The sequence below is a fragment of the Peromyscus leucopus genome, chromosome 16_21 (assembly GCF_004664715.2).
Source record: "Peromyscus leucopus breed LL Stock chromosome 16_21, UCI_PerLeu_2.1, whole genome shotgun sequence".
In the NCBI taxonomy this organism is placed as follows: Eukaryota; Metazoa; Chordata; class Mammalia; order Rodentia; family Cricetidae; genus Peromyscus; species Peromyscus leucopus.
Genome location: NC_051084.1, coordinates 48,914,258 through 48,941,048, shown reverse-complemented (window position 1 = coordinate 48,941,048; position 26,791 = coordinate 48,914,258). Strand labels below are relative to the sequence as shown.

The 26,791-nt window shown below is 45.3% G+C and overlaps 1 protein-coding gene across 24 annotated transcripts in view; it reads left to right on the top strand.

Annotated features, from left to right (window-relative positions):
* Dst (dystonin) overlaps positions 1-26,791 on the top strand; it is a 436,213-nt gene that overhangs the window by 354,310 nt on the left and 55,112 nt on the right. For 19 of the 24 annotated variants that reach the window (XM_037199850.1, XM_037199849.1, XM_028865355.2 and 16 more), the window contains 8 exons: positions 13,737-13,898; positions 15,288-15,458; positions 19,002-19,168; positions 20,987-21,146; positions 21,338-21,664; positions 22,369-22,453; positions 23,517-23,758; positions 24,472-24,678. In XM_037199850.1, the coding sequence (XP_037055745.1) occupies positions 13,737-13,898; positions 15,288-15,458; positions 19,002-19,168; positions 20,987-21,146; positions 21,338-21,664; positions 22,369-22,453; positions 23,517-23,758; positions 24,472-24,678 (1,521 nt within the window). The remainder of the gene's footprint in view (positions 1-13,736; positions 13,899-15,287; positions 15,459-19,001; positions 19,169-20,986; positions 21,147-21,337; positions 21,665-22,368; positions 22,454-23,516; positions 23,759-24,471; positions 24,679-26,791) is intronic. The other 5 variants (XM_028865362.2, XM_028865360.2, XM_028865372.2 and 2 more) reach the window with 1 other exon arrangement.

Sequence of the window (26,791 nt, the reverse complement as noted above, 5' to 3'; positions counted from 1 at the left end):
TTGTAATCCTAGTTTTATACAGATCTTAGGCTCATGCCTGATGTGATTAGAAGTAAATTGTTTTTGATTGGACAAAGTCATATCTGCCACGTGATAACCTCAATGATACTTAATAAATGGAATACTACATTAAAACACTGGCTGTTTCAGTGTCTTTGGACTTGGGTCCATTTATGCCAGTGAAAGCAGAAGCATGGTATAAAGATAGGTTCATTTCTGGAAACAGGGATGTCAAGTATCCTTAACAAACTATCAAGCATGTACTGTTTGTGTGCCACAAACCTTTTGAAGTTGTCATGGGTCTTGTTCTGTTTATGAGATGTGTTTTACTTTCTGTCAAAGACTAGTACAGGGATTTTGCACCATTATCCTATGATAAAGGAAGACCAGACAGAACCAAGATATGTAAAACTATAGGCTGGGCTCTCAATGTAGAACATATGAGAGACCTCGTGTTCAATGCTCAAGTTCAGTTGTTTCCCATGGAAAGAATAGAAATTAAGTGGACTTCCAAACTCTGTTGTTGTTGTTACATCTGATAAACTGTTTCCTTTGCTTGTCTTTAGTAATGGGGCTTAAGTGAGTGAACTCTGAAAATAACTTTGAATATCTATAACCACTACTTGCTGTTTATTGTTGGCAGACGTTTTTGTCCCACTAGCAGCTCCCAAATAAACACAGTGAGGCTCATATTAATTACAAATGCTCGGCCAATAGCTTGGGCTTGTTACTAGCTAACTCTTACATTTATGTTAACCCATATTTCTTATCTATGCTTTGTCATGTGGCTTGATACCTTTTCTCAGTACAGCATGCACATTTTACTTCTGTGCATCTGCTGGCAACTCTCTGACTCTGCCCTTCTCCCCCCCAGCATTCTCAGTGTGGCTCTCCCACCTAACCTTATTCTGTTCAGCTCTTGGCCAGTCAGCTTCTTTATTAAACCAATCACAGTGGCATATATTCACACAGTATTAAAGGACTATTCCACAGTTTATTGCATGCTTTGGGAGCGCAGTCCACTTGGGATTTAAAAATCTGTAATTCTAAGAACTGAGGAGACACAAACATACATGTCATTTGTTTGTGTGTACCCTAAAAAAGTAATAATTGACAGCAAGTAGCAGGTGTGTACCTTAGCTTTGGTCTGTGTCAAATACATTGTAGTATCAGCCATGCAAAGTAGATGCTGTTCATCCCTAAAAATTATATAGGCCAATGGATGTTGGTGATTTGAACAGAGTCACACAGGTGATAATATCACAGCCTGGGTATTTTGGTAAAAGTCATACAATGCCATATGTCAGCTATATTCTTTGTGTTTTAGGCCTGATTTTCCTCTGCAAAATTTTCATATTGACTTTGTTGTAGCCTAAGTTATGAGCCTGAGTAACAAGCCACTGTTACTGTTCATTTTGGTCCAAAACATCAGGAACCCCCACTTAAGAACAGTGTGAACTGAGTGTGTGTGAAGCTGGTGTGGTGTCCACGCTGCGAGGGCTGGGATAATGAGCATCCCAGGGAGTGTGCTGGGGGTGAGGCGGATCCAGACAGCGTGTCCCCTTAGTGCTTGTCTCTGTCTCTATTAAAGCGGCAAAGGACCCTGCTTCTAATGCAGATCTTAATTTAGCTTCTGTTGGGTCTTAGTCGTTTGTGGAATTATTTTCAATATATTTCTTGAAAATTTAAAAACCAATTCAGTGGAATAATTTACATTGCGTGAAAAGCCAGTCATTATAATGTCCAAGAATGAAACAGAAAAGCACTGAGGGGCAGGGCCTATTTTCATTATGAACTTTCAAATATAATCCAGTTTGACATTAATCCACCAAGCGGCTTTCCTTCTTCACCCTGATGTCACGGATAAAATCCTGTGATGGTTTTTCTCAGCACACAGTGCACTGCTTGAGAGCAGGACGGAAACTTAGTGGTCATTAATTACCACATGACTTTCCAGTGGGGAGCCCAGACATTCACCTCATGTAATGTAGACTGAAGTACAGAGCTCCCTGTCCACTCCCCCCAAGTAGAGCTGAAGAATTGCTGTTAATTTTGACTTTGTTTTTAAAAAGGCAAAAGTTATTTATGGTAAAAATATCAACTCAACTATAATGACTTAAAACTTGTTATTCTAAATCAAACATTCCAATCCACTATCAATCAAAAGAAGATTCCAAAAAAAATTGACAAAAGACTGATGCCTCTTTAGTTAGTGCCAATTTGTAAACTACCTATTTGATTTCTTGGGCCTTTTGTTTGCCTAGTCATTGGACTAAAGTCTGAAGAGTGAGGTCCTTTTTCCACTGTTGGGAATTCGATGTATCGTTTTCCTCCCGTGCTTCTCTGCTCCTGCAGTTCAGTTCTGTCTCCCAGAAGGAGGAAAAAAAGCTACCTTGCTTCTTCTCAGTCCTGCTTGCAGAGCCCTAACTCGGGATCATTTTCAAATGAAACCTATGTTAGGTAATATAGATGCACACATTTGTGTGTGTGTGTGTGTGTGTGTGTGTGTGTGTGTGTGTGTGTGTGTGTGTAATTTATTTACTTATCTGTTTGAGACAAGGTCTCACTGTCATCCTGGCTGGCCTGGAGTTCGCTATATAGACCAGGCTGGCCTCCAGCTCACAGAGATCCGCCTGCCTCTGCCTCCTGAGTGCTGGTATTAAAGGCGTGTGCCACCCCCGCCCAGCATTCCCATTTTTGTTTAATGAAACAGTTACGTAACTGGCTACAGTATGTACAGTGGTCCCTGTGATGTCATCAGCAGTCAGATCCTCTCATCATCACAGTCAGTATCACCACATGAACTGTTGATTTCACATTGATTTCAGTGAAGATCAAAGACACTGAACAATTAATATATAGTGTCCCACCTTAGCCAACTCTGGACCCCTACCTCTCTCTAGTCCATGGCAAAATGATATAAAACAAAAAAACACTTAGACCCTGCTTCCTGTTCATTATGGCTGCTCTTGCTGCATCCTTTGTAATTTATTTTTTCCACACAAGTGTCCTTGGTACAAGTGGATATGAACTGGCAATTCTATTTTCAAAATGGAAATAACATTTCATAGAACAGAGAATTTTTAAGTCAAGTTGAAATCAGAGACATAGACCAGAACATGCAATTATGCTATAATAACTTTAGTCTGGTCCAGGTGTAGGCATTATCTAACCCAGGCAGTATTTGAATATTGGATAAATAAAATGCAAAATATCATGGCACTAGAGACACCAGGAAGTCTGCACACAGATTTCTTAAAATACTGGTTCAATGGCCCCCATACAACTACTGTGATGTCACCATTATTTTTAAAGGTAAAATTAAAATGTCCAGAAAGTGTGTTTTAATAGTTGTATTCACATTGTTAGTAGAGATCAGAGATGGATACTCTACCCCTTTTTGTTGAGAACAAGGGGAACTAGATAACTCTGGTTTAGGAGAGGTTTGGGGTAAGGGACATGTCTTGGTGGACTGGTTTCTATTACAGACTGTCGGCCAGCAGGCTGTGTGCCTTCCGTCAGTATTTACAAAGCTGAAAACATTTTCACAATGGGAGCTACCTAGACGAACGGGCTTACAGGAAGATCATACTCATTAGCCACATCAAAGTAGCCTTTATGATTTTAGGGTGAAAGAACACCACTTCTGGTGGGCAAGACCGAAGCCCCTAACCCCCGTGCAGAGATCACGCTTTCACGTCTGAGCTGATGAAGTCTTGCCAAACTCCGTGTTCTGATCCACCCTAAGTGGGCCTAACACATGGCTGCCCTCTTCCCTCCATCACGTAAGGAACACACAGCACAGGACAGACCGTCAAAGGGAGCTTGAGGGCTGGCAAGAGAGCTGCTCTGGGAAAGGCCTTTGCCACCAAGGCCTGGTGTCCCAAGTTCACATGGTGAAGGGAAGAACCAACTCTCATGGGATAACCTCTGACCTCTACATGTATGCTGAATCACATCTCTTCCCCATGCACCGCTCAGAAAACACATGTATAAGTAACATTTTACAGGTTGTATTTATATATTTAGGAACACACACACACACACACACACACACACACACACACACCGTAATTTTGTTTAAGGAGCTTGGCAGGGAGGGGCCTCCTCCTAGGTTTGCCAATGGTGCCGTGATTGTGCACATGGCTCTCTTCTGTCAATTCATTAAAGATGAAGGAAAAAAGCAGCTTCTTTTCAAGACAGTTTCAGCCAGGGTTTTCCAGAACAGGATTTAGTTTTCATTTTGCTGTTTTTGTTTTTAAGTGAAATATCTCTTCTAACTTTAGAGTGATCATAAAAACTACCCACTACAGTCACTGTAGTCCTTCCTTAAATAAAAGGAGAACTCCATAAGTATTTAAAGTGGGAAGTTGCTTAAGTCTGAGTGTGTGTATCCAAGTGAACAAGAGACAAGAAAATATGCTTTTGCTTTTTTAATATGGAATTATTATATATCTGCTTCTTGATAAGAAATTTTTATGGGCAAACTTTTTAAAAATTGTTATCATGTGGCTGGGTACGGTGTCTCATGCTAGGTTAGCCCTGTACTCCTGACCTCAGTTCCAGCCTTCTAATCACTGAGTAAATATTAATAGATGGTATGCAAATGAGCAGAAGAGAACCTAGCGTGTCAGCTGAAAATGTCTGGACCGACTCTCTCTCTCTCTCTCTTTCTCTCTCTCTCTCTCTCTCTCTCTCTCTCTCTCTCTCTCTCTCTCTCTCTCTCTCTCTCACACACACACACACACACACACACACACACACACACACACCTGTAATCGTCTGAAGGGCAAGATTACATTGTTTCTCTTATCCCCATTTTGATAGGGAAAGTGTTTTCAGATTTTGCGTGGCTCTTGCTCTCTGAAGGAAGTTGAATAAGGTTATTAATGTGTGTGCTGGTTTTGCTTGCTTGACGGCCTTTGAAAACGTGAGCTTTTAGATATTTCGCGTATTTATTTCAATTAGTAAGATTTATGTATAGATCACTGTCTTCTGTGCAGAATATTTTTAAGCACCTAGGAACCTCACTGAAGGTGGGACAGATGTGTGCTGCCAATGCTGCAGTTGTTATGGGAAGGATGATGAGCGTTTGTTAAAGAGGCTGTGGACAGTTTGCATCAAATCAGACACCAAACAGCACTTTGCAACGTCCTCCTCTGTACTCCTCTGTGCTGCTTCCTGTTGACCGTGAATTAGCTTCCAAGGAATAAACGGCTGCTGCGTACTTGGAGGACTGTGCTCAGGCACTGCCGTCATTTGTGTGGTGGTTTTGAGTTTAGGGACTGGAGGGTACTCACAGCTTTCTTCAGCCAGTGGCTTGTCTACTTCAGAAAGAACAATACGAAACTGTTGCTCTCCGTGCCTGTTTCAGAACTGTAGCCCAAAACTCCTATTCCTCATGTGGGTTCTTAACCAGATTTCAGGAACTGTTGGGCCAAGAGAGAATTTGGTCAGGTTTTCTAGATAATATAGTGTGTATTTACATATTTTCCGCTTCGTGGTGTAGTAAACATAATGTCTCCAGTCTCTCAGGTCTAAAATTTCCATGTTTTAAGTTTATAAAATTAGCCTTTAATGACTTCCCTTAAAGTGATTTGTGGCACTTGGTAATAAGATCACTTGCAAGACTTGCCTTTAAAAGGATTTCACTTGAGAAGTATGAAGGGACAGCAGGGTGCTGTTTGGCTTATGGTTCAGTTAGCGCTGATGGTAGACGTGTCCGAGTGGACAGCAGGGGATCCAGCGGGGTCGTCTCGAGACATAACGTGGCCAAGTTCCATCTTGAAAGCGGCACTGTGATTTTGTGTGTGAGCTATCGGTGTTGACTGTTTAGAAAAGCCCTCTTACCCAGTGTGTTTTTCTCTCATGAAAATGTGAGTGCCCTAACGATTCATGATTGGTATGTAGGACAGCGTAACATGTCCTGATCTCATCAGCGGTGGGGACAAACACTTTTGAAGTAGCTACATAAAAACAAATAGAAGGTGAAAGACGAGCCAGTGTTTGACCTTTATGTTAGTCTAGATGTAGCTTTCCATGTGATCTCAGGTAACACATACATGTGAATTATTGCTAGACATCTCAAAATACTGCAAATAATACAGTAATTAACTGGAACCAGAATACAATAAGCTGAAATCACTAAGGTGATAAGAATTCACGCTCACACATAATCTGCTGGTGCACATTTTCCCGAGGTGCTTCCTGCTCCCAGACTGTGCTGTGCCCATTGTATTGTCTTTATTTCCCATTACGCTTTAAGATGGGGACGGGCCGTGATGATATGACGTCATTTCCCCAGCGCTTGCTTTGAATGCTTGAATTTAGCGATGAATTATCTATGAAGTTCTTACAATGCACTGCCTGTCTCAAAGGCAAGTTTATATGTCTCGCTCAGCCTTTCACAAGGATGGGTTAACACTGTGCTAATGACTCAGCCCAAGGTGGGCTGAGTGAGGGCCGTTCTTTATGAAAAGTTGATAGGGACCTTACAGTGTGGAGAAAGGTTCTGTCCCGGATTTCATGGAAATGATCCCTGCTTCTTTGGGTAGATAGCATTCTATGCTTCTAAGGTGGTAGGAGTTTGAGAACAAGGCTCTTGATTTCTACTCGCTCCCAGCCTTGGAGTCAGTGTGGTGCTCCAGCATGGTAGCTGTAGATACGTTTTTCCTTTCTCTGTGCTTGGACACCACAGAATCATGTGCTCGTTGAAACCTTTCAGTTCCGGACCATGGCATCAATGTCGGGGTGTCGATGGGCATCTTAGACCTGATTTTTCTGTATGAATGTCTGCATAAATGTGCTTTTCACCTTAAAATGATAACCACATCCTGAGCTGCATCTAGTAATTGTTAGGTGTGAGTTCTAGTTGTGAAGATATTTCAATTCAACTTAGGCTTATGAAATATTTTTGGGATACCTAAGGTACAGAAGTTACCCCCCACCCATCATTTTTGTAAAAATCCCAGAGATATACCACAACTGCTTTCTTCATTTGGGAGTCAGCACTGTTTTGTTTGTGAATGATTATTTTATGAGTTTGTTTTTTGTTTTTCGTTTTTTTTTTTTTTTAAGAGTCTGCCTGCCTTTGTAGCTAGGTAGTTTTCTGGCAGCGTGGCTTATTTCATACAAGAATGGATAGAGTTTATTAAATAATTCTTGTCATTTCTGCCAAAAAGGCTAAGGTTTGGCTTGCTGAACAGTATTTTTGTAAGAACATTTGTTGAACAGATAAAAATCTGATTTTATTAAATAGCCAGTCAGTTTCTAGGCTCCCTGTTTGCCTGGGCCTTGCGTTAATCTCAAGAGGTTTGTGTGTGGATATTAGTAACTACAAATATTCATGTCAACAGTGCTGGGGCGAGGTGCCCTCAGGGGTCCATTACTGTGGAGAACAGTCAGTTTTGAACTTGGGCTTTAAAGAGGAATGATAAAAAACACGCGACTTCAAAGTGGTACTGTTGGTCCTGCTTCAGTAACTGATTCGTCACCGCAGGAGAGCGGTTTCAGCTGAAGGACAGGGACCTGGCCGCCCCCACCCACTCCGCTCCCCAGCCCACCCCCCAGCTTTCATTTAGCCGTGAGCCCGCGGTGGGAATGACTGTCCCTGAGCCGCCGCCGCCGCCGGTGTCAGGTTCTGCCGCCGCTGCCCTTCGGGTCCCTCCGGGATTTGAAGCCGGGAGGGGTTTTGGGATATCTGAACCCGGGCTGCCCTCTCCCAGCTGCAGAACCCGGCCGGCTGGCTCCCTGCTGATGTCACCAAGCTGTTGCTTTGCAAGCCTCTAGGCCTGGAGATTCCTCCCCCTGAAACCGCTCTGGGCTGGGGAAGAAGCCGAGTGGGCAGGATGACTGCGAAGTTAAGTCACGGGAGGGCGTAGCGGGGAGCGGAGCGGAGCGGAGCGGCCGCCTGGGACTCGCGCCCTGGACCGGATCAGATCGATGCCGCCGGGGCTGGGTGTGCTGCGAGGCCCCGCTGCCCTGACGCTGCCCGAGCCCCGGCGGGAGCGGCCGCAGCCTGCCCCGGCAGAGGGCAGCCCCGGCTGGGGCTTCGGCTGCCTACGAACTGCCTCTGCCTGGGAGGAAGCCCGGTGCTCGAGCTGCAGCCGCCTCAGGTGGAAGAAGCCTTCTTCGGGAAGACCAGATAAGAATCCCGGGGAAAAAAATTTTAAAGAGAAGCTTTGGACATGCTTTTTGACGGTTTAATGGTTGCTGGGTTTTACTGCCCTGACCTTTTTTCTTTTGGGTAATTCTGGATAACCTCAAAGAAGCTTAATATGGGAAGAAAGACTGCCTGTTGGGTCGAGTTTATTTATATATGGCTCCCCCTCCCATTTAAAAGAAAAATTTAACTTTTTTACAACATCAAACTTAACTTATTTTTCTCCGAGAATCCGTTCTGTGCCTTCCGATCTGAACAATACATGGCTCTTGTGTTTGTCTGTGTTTCTGAAGTTTGTCTGTAAAGGACATGGAGTTTTGCAAGCCATCTTTTAAGTGGATTACAGTCAACCAGAGTTCTGCCGAAGTTAACGTTCAGCCTGTTAAAATGCTTGCTGGTTTGGAAACTTTAATCTGGAAACCTCACTCAAAATTAGCCTGAAAGGAGAAATGGACTCAGAGTGGAATGTTCTGAGTGTTTAAGCCACCATTAGCTGTGTGCTTGTTTTTATGGGCTTGGGAGTGCGTGAAGGGAGCGCTGATAGAGTTGCAGGAGGTGGCGGGAGCGAAACTCGGGATCTTGTTGCACTTTACTTCTTAGAAGCAGGTTTTACAGGGATGCACTGGTGAGGACCGTGAACACCTCAGTCATTATGCCTTGTTATTTATGCCTCTATGCTGGACGCACCCCAGCTCTATTCACAAGTAGACCTTCTCGGAAAACGTTTTACTGTATTTCTTCCTTCGGGTGTCAGAAGCTGCAATATTTGTTTTGACTCTCTGGAAAATGGGGAAGCCACTCAGCAGACCAGACTGTTTACGCCAGAACCCTCCATGTGTCGGGAAGGGTGAGGAGGAAGAGGACCTGAACATTGAGGACTGTTACGTCCCACAGCGGTCGATCTATGACACAGTTAGACTGAACGAACAGATCGACTCAGGTTCCAAAGGGAGCCTGTCATCCAGGCATTTTACAGAGCGGACTTTGCCCTACAGTCACCGGACACTGGATGGTAGTTCTTTGTGCTCCAATGGTGCCCTTTCCTCTTCCAGTATATTCGAGCTGAGAGGTCGGGAAGCTAACAAACTAGATGAAAAGGCGATCTTTGATGCCCTCAAACTCAATAGTGACGTCATTCGAAACACCGGTCCGCCCAAACCCAAGTCTCAAGCAGAAAAGAGAGAGCACAGGAGGTCATGGCGGATGTTTGTTCCAGCCAATTTTATGGATCATGCAAACAAAAGTGAAAGTCCTTTTGTTGAACCTACTGACGAGTTAGATGCTGTTACCAAGGCCAGCAAGTGCAGATGGGGCACTAATTCTCAGACTTCAGAGGAAGATGACTCCGGTTTGTGTAGTCCCCCCACAGAGAAAGAAGAAAAACAGGGCACTTTAAGTGGAGACCAGCCACAGATTAGAAGCCTGTCTTCTGCTGAAGATATTCACATATCAGAGCAATATAGGCCACTTTTTTCTGCTAACTCCATCAGTGAGCAGAAGATCCCCCTGCTTTCATGTCGAAGTCCCCACCCCAATGACAATGTCCAGGTGATTCTGCAGGATGTTTCTTCACCCCAGGGGAACAAATGTGTGAATGGTCCAAGGGCACTCCATGGTGAAGATGGTTGTGTGCAGAGCCAGTTGAGAGAGAATACAAAGTGCAAGGCATTAGTCCTGCCTCGAGGTGGAGAACACGAGTGGACTTCCCACTCTGAAGAAGAGGAGACAGCTTTCAGACAAGGGGAGTCCCAAATCACGGCACACAGTAGGGAATGTAGGAAGGAACCCCTTCAGAGTTTAGAACTCTCTCCCACAGACCTAGCAGAGCGGCATGTAGACTTGGGTAACACAGGTTTGCTAGAAAATGTGATACTGTTGACCCAGTATGATTCAGCCGAATGCAACATGGCGTCCAAGGGTGGCGTAGAGGCCCCCTTTTCTGCCCAGGAGATGGGGGTGACCCAGAAGAAAGGCTCCCGCCAACTCACACCAGTAAAAAAGAAAACAGGGCCCAGAAAAACGGGGGTCCAGGCAGGAACATTGGACCCGGTCTGCAATGGCCTCCAGTTGGCCCAGGTAATTAACGGAATTGGAAAACCACAGCGGCAGCTGCCTGTGGTTCTGTTTCAGACTGGTCAAGAATGATTGTGGTAATGATCAAATTCGGTCACTCATTTGAGGGCTTTGATTAGCACCCTGCCAGATGCCAGCAACTGATAAATCCATCGGTGTAACAAATTAATTAGGGATCGTTGGGGAATGATCATTCCCAGATGTTGGGGGAGGGGGGTGGCTGTGGGGATACAGACAGTGGCTGTTGCAGTCCATTCAGAATTCCCCCACTGTTAATGTAGGTTAATGTTCCATTTTCTGCACACATTGCGGGTTCAAATAGTGCCGTTTAAGGGCAGTTGTTTTGAGGCTATTAAGCAGCAACAGGCTGTCGTAAGGTACAGACACAGTAGTACATTGTTGTGGTCTGCAGAGCACCCCACCCACCAGCTTCCAGGGGCCCTGGGTGGGAGGGGAGAGGAGCTGGTGTGGTTGTGCAGGCCTCGCAGACCCTCGCTCTTCAGGACTGCAGATGAGGTAAGATAGTAAAGGGTGCAGCCTTGTAATAAGTGGAGCTTGTCCATCAAGCCTGTAATTTTTGTCTTCCCACTCAGATTCAAGGTGGCTATTTTGGTGCTTCCCCTAAGCTCTTCTGGTAAACTTGGCCTCGGAGTTAACTTCATTTTATTTTAGGGCTCTCTGTGTTTGTGTGCTATGAGAGGGGAGGGGGAGGTGTGGGGGTGGGAGGGGCAGGTCTTTATGGGTATTTGTTAGCACTCGGAGATAAGGAAACTAAACATACCAGAAGCACTGCGTGTTCCGTGCCCCAGTGTCCACACCTTTCCTTGAGCCTACAGCACCTGCTCTGCTCATTTAAAGGTTTAGCAAAGGACCTTTTCCCTGTAAAGGATTTCATAGCTGATGTGTGACGTTGGCTTTTCCCCCTAACTCGGCTGTTGGTGCGGTCATCTTCAAGAATATTGGAGAATGATCACAGACTCATGTAGACCTGCTCTGATCACAAACCCTTGATTTAACCAAGATCAGGGTTGCAGACGGTTTACTAGAACATTATATCAGTAAGGTTTTTTTTTGTCCTGAAAACAGAGAGAAGTAAAAGTTTTCCCCTGAAACATTTTATAACATTCAGGAGTGCAGGCGTTTTCTTGACCCTGTGAGTATTTTTTTGTCGATTGTTGAACATCCCCTTACTTAGCTTCTGGAAGTGCTAAGTAACTTAGAATGTTCCGTAGAAAAGAAACAGAATCGCAGTGCCCTGTTGCAGCTTTCTGTTGACATACTTAGCGAGTCACACCTTTTTTGAGGCTTAGGAGACTGGGACAGTGACGTTTTCTCCGCACTGATTGGGGATCTGCTGCTGTCTGCAGTATGTGTTTCTTAGAGCTGCTAATTGACATAGAACTCCTTCGCCAGCACAGAAGTGTCTCTCTGCATTTCCAGTGGAAAAAGCAGCTTGAACTTTTTGTTACCGGGGACGGGGACGTTCAGAGGAATCAATGGCTCGTTTGTTTGCTGTTGCCCATGCATTCGCTCTTACAGTTAACACAGAATTATCCTGTGTGCTCAGCACTGGGCCAGGGCTGGGGAATTGTCTCCTTGGCCCCAACATCCTTCACAGTCATTTTTCACACTTTATCTATAATTTTCTCCTGAAGTGCTCTTTTAATGTATCTGCCTTTCTTATGTTTCCATATGTTCTGTTTATCCAGCCATTAATGACTTTTTTGGCGTCCTTCAGTGTAATGACTCAGAATCCCAAACCTTATTCTTCCTTAATATCTGTGTAAAATTTTCATCAGTGAGTTAAAAATAATTGATTTTTTCCTCATAGCAGTCTCCAAACCCGGCACTATAAATATTAATATTACCTGTTTAAAAAAATGGTGTGTTACCGTCATTGTTCGATACTACCCATCAATCTGCTGTTTCTGTGAATTTGTATTTTAATCTAATATAGAACATCTTTTATAAGCCACAAGCAGCTGGGGGGTCGACCGTATGTTGGATAGGATGGACAGCGGGGAGAGAGTGCTAGGAAACTGGTGACAGCAGGTTGATGGGTAGTATCGAACAGAGAGAACCATCGCCAGTGTGGGGGTCCAGATCCAGGGATGAGGGGCCGTGGGTGTGGGGGGGGGGGCGTCATTTCCGTCATGCCTGTCTTGACAATCTTTCCTGTGCCTTTGGTGTAGAGCTCTTCTCCTTGGTCTCTACTGTCATTAGAAGACTTGGTCTTTTCATGGTATCCCAAGGCTTTCTCCTGTTCAGTCGTTGACTTCTATTGAATGATTAATTCCTCCACCTTGTCCTCAGGAACTCCTACTCTGTCTTCTACACGTTCCATTCTGTGGGCAAGGCTTCCCACTAAGATGTCTTAATTTGGTTTATTGATTTGTTTGTTTTTTCCTAGCGTCATTTCAATTTGAGTTTTCTGCAGCAATTCTATGTCTCTGTTAGATTCTGTTACCATATTTTGGAAATCCTCTTTTTCTTCATTCGGATCTTTGTTTTTGTACTTTTGGGGTACATCATATCCTCTCTGAGTTGTTTGAACGTAGTTTAACCGTTCTTTCAAATTCTTTGACTGTGGGTTCTTCCAGGCTGTTCCCATTGGAAGCCATTACATACGGACTGGCCATGCTGGGAAGAGACGTGTCATCCTGGTTTTTCACATTATCCTTGTTTCTGTACCAGAGCTTGTGCACCTGAAATTATCTGGCGAACTGAGTTTTCCTTTCGTATTTTATGATTAAAATTCAAGTACCCCTTCTTTCAGTGGAGATGTTTAGAGTGTTCAGGAGAGGACTATGTCATAGTAGGCGTGAGGTGTAATTTTCCTCTGGGCAACTGAGATTCAAGGCCAGAGGCTCTAGCCCTACCCTTTCTCTTCGGGTCAGGTTCTAGGTTTGCCTCCTCTCTGCCACTGGCAGCCATGAAACACCCTGTGCCTATGGGTCTTACCAAGTCACCTTGGGCGTTCCCCTGTGGTAGTTGTGGAACCCCCGTGTGCCCTGTGTCCACATGCCTCTGCCTTCTCCACTCGCTGCTCTTGTATTTGGGCCCTTTGGGTCGGCATGCCCTTGGCCTCTTGACCTACTTTGCTGTCTTGCCAGTGAGTCTCCCCTTGTAACTTGAGTCAAGCTTCAGTTGCCCCATGAGGATCCCTTGACTCCAAAGGGGCATCTTATCCTTTGCTCCTTAGCATTTTTTTTTAATCTATTTTTTTTCATAGAGTTAAATTGTGCTGATAGGAAATTCCATTATACTTATCTTGGTTTTGTAAGTGACCTTATGAAATGTATGTAAGATATATTGTTAGGTGCCACAAATTTGTATTTCATACTCACAAAGTAATAGTAAACCATGTCTCGGTAACAGTGGTTCCCTTCACTTGAGTGACACTTGCTAGCTTCTACTAAGTAATGAGTAGGAACATGGTCTTTATACATTTGGTGGTTGTTGGATAATATAATTCTTACAGTATGGTTCTCCCAACCTGCAGGTGTTCCAGAAAGAAGAAATTGAACCCTTGCAGGTGAAGCAGCAAGATGTGAACTGGTTAGGTCAAGGCCTCATTCAGAGCGCAGCTGCAAACACCTGCACTCAGGGTTTGGAGCGTGACCTGGATGATGTCAACGCGCGGTGGAAAACTCTCAATAAGAAGGTAATTGCCCGGTCCCTTGAACCCCTCCGTGATTGCCCACGGTCATCTCTGGGGACTAGTAGTTGTATTTGTACTAGTAGCTGCACGTGCCCAAGCACGCTTCCCCTTTTCATGTTGCCGTACACTGAATAGCAGCAGACAGGGAGCGTGAATGACAGAAGTTCATAGGTCGAGACAGGACTTTCCCTGCCATTATCTCAACTTCAGCTGCAGAGACCTGGCTGCAGACCCAGCAGGTGTGACTGTAGGCAGCCATGGTGGATGGCCCTGTGTTGAAAGAGCATTCAAGCCTCTCATACCGTGGTAGCTCCTTTGTCTCTCTTGGCAGGGTAGCTCCTTTGCCCCTGTGACTCACAGACTTGTAGGGATGCAGGCTCCCTCTTGTGTTAACTTCTCTTGGAGTGACGCATGTGAACATCCATTCACCCAGATAGGCAATAACAACTGACTGAAGTGGGATTCCACTGAAGTCCACCTTTTTGAGATCAATGAGTTTGAGTTTGATTTTTTTTAAAAAAAAAAAACAACAGGGTATAAGTGAGGGGTTACTTACTAGAGCATGAGTAACACACACACACACACACACACACACACACACACACACACACACTCACACACACACACCGCTGAATAGCTAAGTCACCATGAAGACCCACCCCATCATGGATGGCATTAACCTTTCACTTCTATATAGTTTAGCATCACCCAAGATCACTTGCAGCTGGGGGTGGCATAGTAGGAGGGACCCCAAGTAGGATCTCCAGACCTCCCTAGGGAGTGTCCGTAGCTCCGTTACCATCATCATAGACCTGGCTGCCACTGTGTTGTCGTGCTCTGCTTACTGTGGCGACAGTGGCAAAGTCCAAGAATGGCAACTTGTTGTGAACAGAGGGGAAAGCACCATAGGACACATGTGTGCGCACACAGGCACACACAGGCACACAACCAAGAAAAGGGCTGGGAGATGGTGGGTAAAGTACCTGCCTGAGTTTAACCTCAGCACCCACCTAAAAACAGGTGACGCTGACCTGTAGCCCCAGCCCTGGGGGATGGAGACAGGTGGAATCCTGACGGATCCTGTCTAAATGGCAAGCTGTTGGTTTGGTGAGACACTGTCTCACAAATTAAGGTGGAAAGTAATAGAAGACACACAAAGCCCGTCTCTGGCCTTGCACACACACACACATACACGTGTGGAAAGGGAGGGAAGGGGAATGTATGTGGCCAAGTTAGGAAATAATTGTGAGAAGTAGGGTCTAGTGTGCAGATTCCTTCCTCCCTTCCTTCCTTCCTTCCTCCCTCCCTCCCTCCCTCCCTCCCTCCCTTCCTTCCTTCCTTCGTTTTTTTGATGAAACAGGTAAATAAGTTGAAACAACTGGAACTTTGCAGGTGGCTCGGAGAGCAGCCCAGCTGCAGGAGGCCCTACTCCACTGTGGGAGGTTCCAGGACGCCCTGGAGTCCCTGCTCAGCTGGATGGCAGACACCGAGGAACTTGTGGCCAATCAGAAGCCTCCATCCGCTGAGTTCAAAGTGGTGAAGGCCCAGATACAAGAGCAAAAGGTAAATTAGTGATGTTTTCATGTGGTTTCGTATGAAATCTTTAAAATGACAATAAGTGTACCTCCTTATTTATGCTAAACAGAGGTCATAGCAACGGTTTCTTGTTTCTTTGGATATTGTCAGCTGCTCAACCAGCACCTACTGGTTGCCGCCTACTCTGGTCAAGGCATTGTTTGAGCTGCAGGAAATGCAGCCCTGAATGAAAACTGCAAGAGTGCCTTGTTGAACATAAAGTCTGGGGGGGCGGGGGAGGAAAGGCTCTGAAAAGCCAGTACACAAAGTCAGTATGTCACTTAGAGGGACTTCAAAGCAGGGATGAGGAGGTGGGAATCTGGAAGTGACAGAGCCAGGGGTCAGGGCAGGAAGCCCTGAAGTAGAGGGATGCTGGGAGCCACAGCCAAGAAACCCTTCACTGACCAGGTGGCATTTGGACAGAAATATCGTTGCTCTCTGATACATAAGATTTATCCATACGAGTTGTCCTTTTGTAGAATAAATACTAGCAGTAGCACTTAGGATGCTAATCCTCGGGTCACACATGCTTGGGAATTGTGCTGCCGCATGTTCTGATGCTGATGGACAGCGAGCTGCCCGAGACAACATGTACAGTACTGGGTTCGTCATGGTGCAGTGGTCAGACGTGAAGCATTTAATGACGTTTCCAGTGATGTAGCAGCTATGTTTGAAATGACACACAAGAAAAGGCATGTGTATTTAGTGGTGTATTTAGTAAGGTTTCTCCTGTATAACTTTTTAAATGGGGAGTAGATTATTTGAAATTCAATTAATCGTTACATATAAAAATTTCAATCAAAACTATGTGTGAGGTGTGCAAGTGAGTACATGAATGGAGGGCTAGCACAGGACATCAGGTGTCTCCCTTTCATCTACCTCACCGTGTTTCCTCTACGCAGGGTCTCTCACTGAACCAGAGTCTTGCACTTCAGCCTGGCTGGCTGGCTGACTGGCTGGCCCGGGGTTCTTTGTCTGTCTGTCCCCACCCACCCACTGGGGAATGTTCGGATTGCAGGCGTATACAGTCCTGTCTGGCTTTTTATGTGTGTCCTGGGGATTCAAACTCAGGTCCTCACACTTGGAGAACAAGCACGTGTACCTGCTGAGCCATCTCCCCAAAACCCCTTTAACCAAGTTTTAATTTATCTTTCTAGCCCTGGTTTAATTTAGTTAGCAGGCATAAATAATAATAATAATAATATAATGCATATTCTCTGTGCACGCGCGTGTGTGTGTGTGCGCGCGCGGGCGTGTGCGTGCGTGCGTGTGTGTGTGTGTGTGTGTGTGTGTGTGTCCACGAGTTACTTGGAATTGAACCTAGGACTTAAGCCATGCTAGGAAAGTGCCTTACCACTGGGCTATTGTATATTTCAAAATAAGATTTTAAATATTCTCAACATATACACAAATTGTAAGCAGAGGAAGTACTAGCTTTGTTAATTAGTTTTATTAAATCATTCTACAGTGTACACATATACTAAAACATTCAATTGTAACCTGTAGATACATACACTGTTTGCTAGATTAAACTTTTTTAAAGCCTTTATCTTGGCCCCGGATTTTTAACAATGTACTGTTTCCTTTAATTCTATATTCTGTATCAGCTCTTTGAAAACTCTCTGAAAACTTTAACCAATTAGAAAGTTCTATGAGAAATAAAGCCAGGCCTTATGGCTCAGGCAGGTAGCCTGCTGCTTGGCAGGTAGAGGTAGGAGGGTCACAGGTTCTCGGCCTGCAGGAATACAGCCTAGTGAGCAGCTCAGTGAGAACCTGTCTGGAAATTAAACATGAACAAGCGGCTTGGGGATATGACGTAATCATAGTGCAGTTGCCTGGGATACGTGAGACGCTGGTTCAGGCTCCTTACTGACAACAGAAAAGGAGGATTAAGGAAACATACTGGAAACCCATTGTATCTGTCTGGTTTTTAATTATATAACTGCTACTGGTAACTAATTTAAGTTATTCTCCCAGGGTTAGTTAATGATGCTTAGTCAATAAAATCCATCTATTGACTTTGTCTTTTTAATTGCCAAAGGTTTTGCTGTTTCGGTTCACCAAAAGTAACCAACTTGGGCTACCAATAAAGGGCTTGCCAATGAGCCAGAAAACCGAAAGTCCTCAAAATCCACACGGAGGCAGTAGAGAACTGACTCCCCCAAGTTGGTTGTCCCCTTGCCTCTACAAGTGCACACATGCGCGCGCACATACACACACACACACACACACACACACACACACACACAACATACAACATACAACACACGGTAAATGTAATTTTTTTTTTTAAGTATCCAATTAGTTCTCCTGGCTACCTAAGCTTGCTACTTCATTATTGTTTACGCCATGTCCTGAACCGTGTCAAGAGCATCTGTGATCCTCCTTTGAAAGCATGCATTCCCTTTAATGCCCTGCTTGGTGGTCTGAATCTCAGAGTGTTCTTCTATCATGTTACTTCCGGGTAGCTGTTGAATTCTTATTCCTTAACTATCTCTCAGGATCAGAGTAAGGAAGCAGAGGCCCGTCTGGTGGAGCTCCTGCACCTCGTTGCTGGAGCACAGTGCTTATACACACTGTTGCTCAGGGATGATTTGTTTTGATTAGTTAGGGCAAGGTGACCCTGAATCTGGCCTTCAGTTAGATTTAAACTGAATTTCCTGTTAACAGCTAAGTCTTGAAATCTTAATCTTTTTGGCTGCTCTCAAATTCCCAGTACACCCCACACTCCCTTCTTTTGGGGTGTCTGAGAGCTCTGCTTAAGTTTTCATCCTCATGAGGGGTTTGAAATGCTGCTTCTGCCCCGTGGAAGGCCAGAAGCCTCCCATGCAGCCTCTGACTTGTGGACTTGACCTGATGGTAACCTGCCTGCCTGTAATGCATTGTTCCATGTTGGAAGGCGTTTTGAAAACACTCGTGATTTATGGAACTCTTTTATTTTGGCAGAGTTGATAACTGTTGGATGCTTAGGGCATTCCTGTGTTATGAAAGTAAGGAGGATGTTTTACTTTTCCCGTGGCTCATTCTGCTTAGCCTGTGTGCTTATCCTCTGTAAAGATTACAGTGGCCTTATCTGTGAGAGCTGTCTATTGTGAAAGCCACACCTCAGTGCCTGGCATTGCAGTAGCTAATCATTCAACCAAATGCTTTTCTCTTTCCTTTTTGAAGTTTTTTTTATGACATTTATTTATTTATATGGTCTGCGTGTGTCACAGCGTACATGTGGATGGAGGTCAGAGGACAACTTATAGGAGTTGGTTCTTCCCTTCCACCATGTGGGTCCCCGGGATCAAACTCAGGTCATCAGACTCAGTGGCAAGCCACCTTGACCAGCCGAACCATCTCACTGGCCCCAAATGGATTATTTTTAAAACCCTAATAATCATATTTTTTTCATGTAGATCCATACAATATATATATATATATGTATATATATCTTAGCAAAAGTGCATAATATATATAAGATGTAAACACTTTCTATTTATTTAAACATTCTTTGCCTCTTAAAATGCTGCATGTTTTTGTGTGAAGCTTCTGCAAAGACTACTGGAAGACCGGAAGTCCACGGTGGAGGTGATCAAACGTGAAGGAGAGAAAATCGCTGCTTCGGCCGAACCTGCAGACAGAGTGAAGCTGTGCCGGCAGCTGAGCCTCCTGGACAGCCGGTGGGAGGCTCTGCTCAGCAGGGCTGAAGCGAGGTACCGCTGTGTTCCCCGGGAGGCGGCAGCGCTGCTCGCGGGGCAGGGTTTCCTTCAAGTCCCCCGTCTCTACATTTGTGTATTCGTCATGTCTACAAGGGTTGTGGTGCACGTCTCCTCATGTCGTGTGGCCACCAGCTACATCCCTGCTCATTCTTAAAGCCTTTCCCTTGAGAGGAATGCATTCATCTGTGTACTACACAGCCAGCCGTTCTCTACCTACCATGAGTCAGGCACAGGCGCATGGTGGGTCATGAGGGTGAGCTCGATCACCTCTGCCCCCGCAGAGTACAGACTAATAGACCCAAGGCCATTGAAAAATGATGGCGGGTGTGATACTTTAAAGGAAAAATGCATGGCATGGTGGACGCAGGCAATAGGAGGAAGTTTGGAGACAGGGAAGTGATGGCCTGGTTTTCAGGGAGGAGGTAGTTAAGAAGGAAGCACAAGGTGATGCTCTCCCTCCGTGAGGACAGTAGAGCTGGAATGTGGCTCTCCCGGGCTCTTACTACAGAACGGCAACCAGTGCAGCCTCTCCTGCGTGCAGTGGTGCTACTGTGCTTGAAACTGACGAGGAATAGTGACATGAAAGAGTAGTCACTCAGAGTGAGCGATCGGGTTCACAGTAAAATAACTGCATCAATTCCTACTTCTTCAGAGCCAGAATAAAGGGGGGAGATTTTTAAATGTTGTATGCTCACAACTGGTGATACAATGACATGGAGCTGGTATGGTGGCACACTCACCTTTAATCCCAACACTCTGAAGGCAGAGGCAGGTGAGTATCTGTGAGTTAGAGGCCACCTGGATCTACATAGCAAGCCGTCCGAGACTATATAATGAGATCCTGTCTCAAAAAAAAAAAAAGGACATGGAAATTGTCCCCGCTGCCAATTTCTGTAATTCCTCTCAGCTTCATAGGAAGTTCATTTCCCGGATAATATTATTCCTGAAAAAGTCAACATGCTAGGAAGATAGGGCAGAAGCCAGATCTCAGCAGAGGACTGGCAGCTTGGCCCACGAGGAAAACAGCGGCAGGAGCACAGTGGGTACTTGGATGCCCCACTGCGGCCGTCCGTGTGCTCCAGAAAGGACTTCACCTGGCGAATGAATCCGGGGAACTCGCCTATTTTTGACATTTAAGCCACAAAGTAGTCTGACAAACACACTCGATGTTGTGTTTTTCTAATAGCAGTCACAATTCTTCAAGTTTTAAAATCCACTTCTGACCGTCTTGCCGTGAACAACTTCATTGGCTGCCGCTTCTCTTGAAGTTCATATCCAGAGTGCTGATAGCAAGACCGAGCATACAGTGTGTCTCCAGTAGCACTTCTTGTCATTGTTATTGTTGCTGCTGCCTTTAAAAATTGTTACAGTTGACATCCATATTCTCAGGGAAGGTGGCTTTCACCCTTTACCATGGTCAGGTACTCAATATCTTATTTAGTCTTACTTATTTAGAGCTATTTTTGTTGTTGTTTGTTTTTGTTTGTTTGTTTGTGTTTTGAGACAGGGTTTCTCCATGTAGTTTTGGTGCCTGTCCTGGATCTCACTCTTTAGACCAGGCTGGCCTCGAACTCACAGAGATCCGCCTCTCTCTGCCTCCAAGTGCTGGGATTAAAGGTATGCGTCACCACCACCCAGCTATTTAGAGCTCTTTTAACATGTCCTTGAAAAATCTGTGTTTTAAAGCTTAGTCTCAGTTGATTTCTTTAAAGCCACGTTTAGAATAGACTGGAGGGGCATGACTGAAAACATTCCTTGACGATTTCACATGTTCTGCCTCCCCAACTGACCTCTGTCTCTGCGAATGTCCAGGAACCGCCAGTTGGAAGGTATCTCAGTGGTAGCTCAGGAGTTCCACGAGACCTTGGAACCGCTGAATGAGTGGCTCACGGCCATCGAGAAGAGACTGGCCAACTCTGAGCCCATCGGAACCCAGGCCCCGAAGCTCGAGGAGCAGATCGCACAGCACAAAGTAAGGCGCGTCACGTGTCAGTGGGGCTCGGCTTTTCATTTATTCCATGGCTTATATGTCATGTGTTTGTTATTTTAAGCATAATTGCAACACTAAATCCATTTTAAAATCATCCTTTTGGTTCTGTTTACGTTTTCATTTGTCCATTCCTTTCTGTTCTGTTTTGTTTTCCCTTTTTGAACTTTGTTTAGGCTTTAGAAGATGACATCATCAATCACAATAAACATTTGCACCAGGCTATTAGCATTGGCCAGTCCTTAAAGATTTTGAGCTCCAGGGAGGATAAAGATATGGTGCAGAGTAAACTAGACTTCTCTCAAGTGTGGTACTTTGAGGTTCAGGAGAAGAGCCACAGCAGGTCCGAGCTCCTCCAGCAGGCCCTGTGTAACGCTAAGATTTTTGGGGAAGATGAAGTGGAGCTGATGAACTGGCTGAACGAGGTGCATGGCAAACTGAGCAAGCTCTCAGTCCAGGATCACAGCGCTGAAGCGCTATGGAAACAGCAGTCCGAACTCCGGGTACCTTCATTTATTTCGTTTATCTTTTTTTTTTTTTTTTCAGTTTCAGTTGTTGTTATTCATTTTTATTAGTTGTGTGTTATTTTATGTCCATTATGACTCACTATCCTCACGATAGACTCGTTCTTGTGTATGCAGGGTGCTTTTAATGACACGTCATTGAATTCATCCATTTAGCCGACATTTTCACTGCTTAGTCAATGTGATTACTGTTGTATTCAAGGGCCCATAATGAACCAGTACCTCAGTAACCCCACAAAGGCAATTTTTATAAGGCCCTGGGTGTCTTCTAAAAGGGGAGTACCGCAAATCATAGTAGATGAGCCCGGGGTGTGGAACACGGGTGGGTGGAGGGGGGGGAGGGGGATGGTAAATGGACATTTAAAAGTGGCCGGTGTTGCCCGGCCGTGGTGATGCACACCTTTAATGCCAGCACTCGGGAGGCAGAGCCAGGCAGATCTCCGTGAGTTCGAGGCCAGCCTGGGCTACCAAGTGAGTTCCAGGAAAGGTGCAAAGCTACACAGAGAAACCCTGTCTCGATAAACCAAAAAAAAAAAAAAAAGAAAAGAAAAAAGTGGCCGGTGGCCGGTGTTTCTGTAGATCTGCCCATAGAGCCCAGTGAAAGTTCTCTGAGGCTAATGAGTGCTACTGCTGATTTAAATTGGTTTTCCCCTGCTTCCATGTAAGTGGTGCCTGTGTTTTAGGCTCTACAAGAAGACATCCTCCTCAGGAAACAGAATGTCGATCAGGCACTGCTGAATGGTTTAGAGCTGCTCAAGCAAACCACAGGTGAGATGCCTCTGGCTCGGGTTGTCCACAGACGGCATCCTACAGTGCTTCTGGGGTATTTGAAGGACAGGGGTGGGGGGGTGGGGGAGAAGACAAAACATCTTCTACTTTTTGAGGCAGCTCTAAGACTTCATCCTGCAGAATGTTTTCAAGGTCAGTCGAGACTTTAAATGTGATCTCACTTTTTTTCTCATGATCTCACTGTGTTCTTGGTGGACGCTGTGTGTATTACTCATAGCATAAAGTACTTGGCATAGGAGCCGGTCGGAGACGCCTGTACTCCAGCCATATTAATCCTCCACTGTTGGAAGACTGGAGAAGACACGAGCTTAGACAGTTTGCTTTGCTTTAGGGTAGAATGCATGGCAGTGATGCTTGTTCGCGTAGTCCACAGGTTTAATTTCTTCCGAGCTTGAGCCACCAAGAAAACAGATGCTTGGCTTAATACCTCTGTGAGAGGCTTTTGAGCAACTCAGAGAACTAATAAGTTAGCTTAGCAATTCTCTTGGCTGTAGGGAAGTCCTTATCTATTTCCGCAATATGTGTGTGCGCGGGGCAATTATCATTCATTGTGGCTAAGGACATGCGATAAAGTATCTAGAACTTTGAATTGGAAGTCTGAGGCTTAGGGCGTAATTTATGTCTGTCTGAAAAGGAAGTAGAGGCAGATAAAGATCCCCGGGAGTGTGAAAGTGAGTAATGATGAGCAAGTACAGGAAGGTTAAATATCCTGCCTGACGTAACCCCACTCACAGGCCACGCTCTCGGTGACCTGAGTGCAGGCAAGTTTAGCCCTCACTCTTTGAAGACAGAAAGCTTTGTAAGGTAAATAAAACACTGCACCTAACCGGTTTCTGTAGCCATTTACATTTCTGTTTTTAGCGATAATACCATGGCTAGACATCCTGGGGAGGAAGTAAGGACATCTTTTGGGTCAGATCATCTTTAGGAAAATGTCTCCTCTTTCCCCCAAAGCATATCATCAGTAGTGCCCGAAGAAACCCTCTGCCCTCGCCTCATATCCTTCTGTCTGTAAGAAATCCTGTATCTTTTGAAATTTTAGGTGATGAAGTTTTAATAATTCAGGATAAGTTGGAAGCCATTAAAGCAAGGTACAAAGACATCACCAAACTGAGTGCCGATGTAGCCAAGACTCTGGAACATGCTCTGCAGCTCGCCAGACAGCTGCAGTCCACGCACCAGGAGCTGTGCAGCTGGCTGGACAGGGTGGAGGTGGAGTTGCTCTCCTACGAGACGCAGGCCTTGAAAGGAGAAGCCTCAAGCCAAGTCCAAGAGAGACAGAAAGTACGCCTCTGTGCATCTCAAACACATCGGCTACCCCTGAGGGGAGGATGTGTGAGGATTCCAGTTATCGTTGTCTTGGTGGGTGGGCCCTGGTGGAAACAGGCAGTGAGGTGACTGTTCAGATGGAGTGTGGAGTTTGCTGTCACACTCATGTGACTGGAAATAGAGTGTCCTGCCCAAGATAGAATGATAAAGAAGGAAAAACAGAAAGAGAAGATGGTCATTGTTTCAGAGATTTGTAATTTGGTTGGAAAAGCATTTCTATCAGAGATGGGTAGCCCGGGTGGGTTTTCTGGCAACATCACAAAAATGCACTGCCTCTCCAAGCATTCTTTTCAGATCCCACAGGGGTGGAAGGGACTCTGAGGCTGCAATGGTGGACACCAGCACGTCCTCACTGCAAGCAACAGCTTTCTTGTTTTATTTTTGTTACCTGATCACTTACATAATAATTTGTTTGGGCTTGTTTTTCCAAACTGTAAATATTTATTTTCCATTTCAAAGATACAATCTTGCCATGTTGACAAATGAGCTGTTCTCTAAACTTCTCTGGAAACACTTTCATTTTTGCAAAATAGCTGCACATCATGGAGGTTTATTTAGCTCAGTTGGATCTAGCCAGGCCAAGTACAGCTTTGTCAGCCAGCAGAGGACCCCCAAGAACAGAGGAGAGCCTGCCCAGACGTTTACCGGTATGTGCGTATGTTTTCAAGGAACTGAAGAAAGAAGTTAAGAGCAACAAAGCCTTACTGGATTCTCTTAACGAAGTGAGCGGCGCTTTGTTGGAACTGGTACCCTGGAGGGCGAGAGAAGGACTCGAGAAAATGGTAGCTGAGGACAACGAGCGCTACCGATTGGTGAGCGACACCATCACTCAGAAAGTGGAAGAGATCGATGCTGCCATTCTGCGGTCTCAGCAGGTAGGACCCCAGTACCTTGTTTTCTGGGCCACAGACGTTCTCCAACTGCCCAGGGTCTTTGCCTGAATAAGCATGTCTAGTGCTGCGTTTCCATTCTGACCGCTGTGCTTCAGAAATGAACTCAGGGATTTTAATATAATTTTGCTGGGCTACGTCTGAGCACCAGGGCACTGCTAATCTGCATATTGCCAGTAACCATCTGCCCCCATTACGTCATAGACAGCACTCTGCCACACACAGGCAAGCCCTGCTTTCCAAACCGAATGCTTTGTATCTATATATGTGCATGTGGCTCATACTAGCGTAGTGCCTAGACTTAACCTGATGTATCTGTAAGTTAATAGTTTGAATTAGTATGTAGGTCCGTATTAACTGTGCGCTGGCATGCTGCTACAGCAAGAAAAAATCTTTGTATTTTGAAAGGAAAGAGTTCTTGGTGACGTAGAATTTTCTTCCAAAGATGACTAAAAGGGAAAAAATGATAATTTCTGACCTGCCTGTGGCTTACACAGTTTCTACTCCCAAGTTTTAGAGAATTCTGCTGTTAGCCACAGCCCTGTGGGAAATGGTGGGCCGTGAAGCGGGCTTAGACGTTGATTGTGCATAGTTAAGCCTCTGTTGAAATCTCTGTGGCTATTTACATTAAGTCATCAGGTTTGGATGACAAACTTCGTATGGGGCTATATGATTTTGTAGGATACCTCAAGCGGGAGATGGGTGGCTAACCTCTTCAGTCACACCAGGCAGAAGCAGGAAGCACAGACAGACTGTGGGTGAGAGTCTCCAAAGCTGGTTTTCTAGCATTGTGTAACTGTAATTTGTAGGTTCTGAAGCTCCATGCTCTGCCCTTACTTTAATAGTCGAGGATCACAAAGGCTGACGGCAGACCGCTATAGCAAGGCCCTGCCTAGGAAGTTTCTGTGAGGGGCATTCATGCCTGAGGAATGTGTTTGCCTGCCTAGTTTACAGTTCTCAGGCATTTGTATGCCGCATTGTTGTAGGAATGTGGGCATATTTATTTGTGAAGTTTATTCAGCTATTTTAAAATACTGACTTTTTTTTTTTTTTTTTTCATTAAAATTTATCCGAACATCTCCGGGCCGGCACCAAAGCCTTCTCTGAGTAAAAAGACAAATATTCTGTCCTTTGGGTGCACTGTTTTCTTGAGCAGTTGACTGTGTTCAGTTAGTTGAATGATATGAAGCAGATACAGGCTGAATTACAAGTTGAGTTCATATTGGTTAGCATGCATTGAAGCTTAATCAGGTTAATGTCACTGTTCCTAAACCTAAACTATTAACATATCCATCCTTAAAGAAAACAATATTGACTAGGCATGGTGGCCTACACCCTTAATCCCAGCACTCCGGAGGCAGGAGCAGATGAATCTTTCTAGTTTTTATATGGATTTAAGCTCTGATTTCATCTGTCTGTACCCGTTTTCAGTGTGGCAGAAGCCACCAGGAGTGTGGCCAGGGGAGGTGAAAGCTCAGGTTCCCTCGGGCTCTAGGGCACATGACTCATTTTTGTCGTGTGGGACTGGTCATTTCCCACTCTGCACCGTGAGGGAGGCCATGATGGTGACGAGCAGAACTCTGTCTCTTCACTTGGTCTGTCATGACGCCACCAGAGTGGAGCAAAGGAGAGTGCCTCATCACTACCCGACAGAGTGACTCCAGACTCCACAGTACCTTCCTCCCTTTACACTGTAGGAGGGAACTTAGTTTTGAGTCCCTGGGGATAGAGCTTGGGCTCCTGCTTAACCTCATCCTGAAGGGGATATTAGGAACAGTGTCGCAGACTCGAGGGCGAAATCCTCGGCTCCTCATGCTGCTCCTCTTGGCATGAGTGACGGGGGCTGCTATTTCGCTCCGTGGTGTACAATTGACGTGGAGGGAGTATTGTCTGTTTTCTGCCTTGCTAGGCTGCCCTCCCCTTCCTGTGTCCTCTGGCTAGGGAGAACAGGACTCTCCGGGGCTGCGTCTGTATCCATTGGTGTGTGGGAGCTTCTTGTTCTGTACTTCATCTTGGGTAGGTGAGACGCAAAGAAATACCACCCTTGGGGTGTTGATCCCCGGGGCCCAAGGTCCAAGGTGCTCTGTCTCCCTCCTCA